Here is a 3,199-nt window from a genome sequence, read left to right as displayed (position 1 = left end):
CAGATAGCCCTTTGTGTAGCTTTGTGCTTAACTTCAAACAAACAAACAAACAATGTTTTCTTGTTTAATTTGTATATCCTTATAGAGTAATTAGTACTGGTATTAAGTTTGTTCGAGCCAATGACCAAAACCTTAAATTCTGAACACTCATTATACCCAAACTGTAACTCCACTAATTTCACTAATTATCAATTGGCTAATAATTGTGTAAAGATGCTTTAATTCCCCAATCATAACGCTAAGTAAGGCATTTTAGCATAAATTAAAAACTCATTAAACATCTTAAATGAAAGTGTAATACAGGTTTGATAATTTTGAAGATGATAAAAATCAATAATATTTCTTGACTGTTTTACCTCCATTTATTTATCTTTTGTGGGTGTGTCCATTTACCAGTCATTTATTTTTGTTTCTTGATAGGAGTGATCCGCTTAATTAGCGGAAGCATCCAGTTAGACAAAGACAAATACGAGTTGAACGTTACTGCTCAAGATGACGGTTCGTGTTGCAAGGATGGTAGCTTAACACCCCACACAAGTACAGCTCTAGTTGTTGTCTTCATTACTGACGTTAATGACAACAAGCCTACGTTTGAAGAATGCGACACCTACTCGCCAACAGTGAAAGAAGGAGCAGCTAGTGGCACTACCGTTATTACAGTATACATATTTCAAATCTTCTTTGCTTAGTTCTAGTTAGAAATAAAATCGATTGATGGTTTTTAGAACTAGCAAATGCATCTATTGTATGTAAAAGTTTCATGTGTAGCAAAGGAAACTACAAAAATATTTATCATACGTTATTTGAAGACAAGTCAGTGCAAAATTTAAGGGTTAATACATCTGTGCGTAGCGCAAAACTTGAGGTTAATGTGAGGAACATCTAGAGATTAGTAAGAGCACTTAAATAGGTTATCTATAGCAACGAGGAAATACTTTATAACAGGACATTAACAGGAGAGTAGATAAATTATGAAAGGGATCTGGCGGTATATATGCGTACCTGGGGATGAACGTATATATGCGTACCTGGGGATGAACGATAAGAAGGATAAATTTTATACCGTCAAAGCGTGGATCTAAAGTAATTGAATCAGACTGGGTACAATTTGACAAAAGGAACAGATGACCTTCAGATGAAAAAAGACCAAATGAATTACGGTAACTTGCGCCACAACTCTAAGTGAATCACACCCATAATACTAATACGATAGTTATAGAGAAGATAGTTCAACTCGTCAACTGAAATTCCAAAGTAATTAAATAGGCGTAAGTGGACTTTTGATAATAATAAGAGAACTATATATAAATAGTGTTTATGATATGCCTGTAATCTCTATAGCGTGAAAACTTTGTTGTACGTGCGTTAACTTGTTCTGAATATATCTATATCTATATATATATATATATTATTTGAAAACACGTAAAGTGTGTGCTGTTTATTCATCGTTGAATTTATCGCTAACAAGTCACAGACACTTACTGTAGAAGAATCCTAAGCCCAACAACAATATAGTATATATTTATACTATTAAGAAATATAAGTAAAAGCCATTTATTTCGACAACTGGCAAAAAAAGAAGAACTTGTGTATATATAGATTATTTTTTTAAATCTAACAAACAACAACGTTAAACTCAGAAAACCCATGATGGTGGTTAATAAATCCACTGTATCACTTTCTAAATACTTATATCTTACATCATATGAATTTTAACATAAGATTATGTTTTATTACAAGCCAAATAATTTTCAACGTGATCTTAAACTTTGTAATCAACCTTTTAATATTTTTTTCACTTTATCATATTGTCTTTTATCGATGCAAAGTACCATATTATAATGTATTAAATCACCGTTTGAAGTGAAGCTCTGGTAGTGTATGTTTTTTTATACTGTTAGTTTCATTCTAACATATTAATCGTTAGGCCTATATCAGTATTAAACCACATTTTTGAGCACAAACTGTTCGTTCTCGAGTTAGGTTTACCTTGATCTTGCTAATACGTGTACAATGTTTTACGGACCACCCGTAGAGAGTCTTTCTTTGCTAAAACTTGTTTTATTATAAATGGTTCCTCTGTTGTTACTGTGTAACTGTTACCACTATTCTGGTTTTTATCCAAGGTTAAAGCCTCTGACAAAGACAAAGGGCATAATGGATTAGTTCGATACAGCATAGTGAAACAACCCAATCAGAAAGGAACGAAGTTTCTAGTGGATGAAGTTTCTGGAGTTGTAAAGACAAACAAGGTTAGTTTTGTAGTGCCATCCAGAAATGCACATGCCAATTTAAGTGAACTGGCAGAATGAAAACTTTCGTGAATAAGTAGAGTCAGTAGTGTAGATAATTTTGTCTTGAATTTAATCATTAATGAAGTACGTCATTGGCGCTCAAAAACTAGTAGAATAATGATGTGCCTTTTGTTATAATCATGGGAAGTTAGATATTCTTTTTTAATTGGTGTTATTTTTAATATATATAGCGATATTTAATATTTAAACGGAAGATGCGGAACAAAAAATCATCATTTTTCAACGGGTTCCGGTCCACTAATGTATTAGAATATATATACTGTTTATTATAAAAAGTAAAAAACACAACGTTTAAAAATACACAATAAAACTTTACATGTGAATTATCTAGTTTGCTGAAGAATAAATGATAATTAATTGTGACGGTGTGTCACATGTTATCCAAAACTTAAAGTATTTTAGGTTTTAGTGGTGAGTAAAGGACTATACATCAAAATCATACAAAACTTCATTTGGCCGTCAGCCAACTTTAAAAGGGACTCTACATGTTTCACTAAGTTTTCGCAACCATCATTGGGTGTGACACATACCAGACAATAGGAGCTTTATACGCATATGGTTTAACTCATTATAAACTTTAAGGGATGGTACGAATTTCATTTTATATGGGAAGTTAATATTAATACCTGACAATTCATCATCATTATTCAACAATAGTTTTACTTTATGTTTTACTGTCTTGATTGAGTTTTTCATATACAGAGTGGTCCAAAATTGAGTTGTCCAGACATATAAAATTTTTCTGTATGGATAAAAATTTGCTTTGCATCATCACATTGTTGGTTTTTTCGTTGTTAATGTTGTATGCACCATTTGTCCTGTAACAGTGCGTTAATCTGAAACAGAGTGCCCGGCATGGCCAGGTGGATAAGGCGCTCGACTCA

General features: G+C 32.4%; 1 protein-coding gene across 1 annotated transcript in view; it reads left to right on the top strand.

Annotated features, from left to right (window-relative positions):
* Positions 1-3,199, top strand: part of LOC106457052 (neural-cadherin-like) — a 137,625-nt gene that overhangs the window by 126,088 nt on the left and 8,338 nt on the right. Inside the window, exons 9-10 of the mRNA XM_022382870.1 lie at positions 421-659; positions 2,127-2,252. Coding sequence (XP_022238578.1) covers positions 421-659; positions 2,127-2,252 — 365 coding nt within the window. The remainder of the gene's footprint in view (positions 1-420; positions 660-2,126; positions 2,253-3,199) is intronic.

Source organism: Limulus polyphemus, unplaced genomic scaffold (genome assembly GCF_000517525.1).
Source record: "Limulus polyphemus unplaced genomic scaffold, Limulus_polyphemus-2.1.2 Scaffold287, whole genome shotgun sequence".
Taxonomy (NCBI): domain Eukaryota; kingdom Metazoa; phylum Arthropoda; class Merostomata; order Xiphosura; family Limulidae; genus Limulus; species Limulus polyphemus.
Note: the sequence above shows the minus strand (reverse complement) of the source record. Positions and strands in the feature narration are given on the sequence as shown.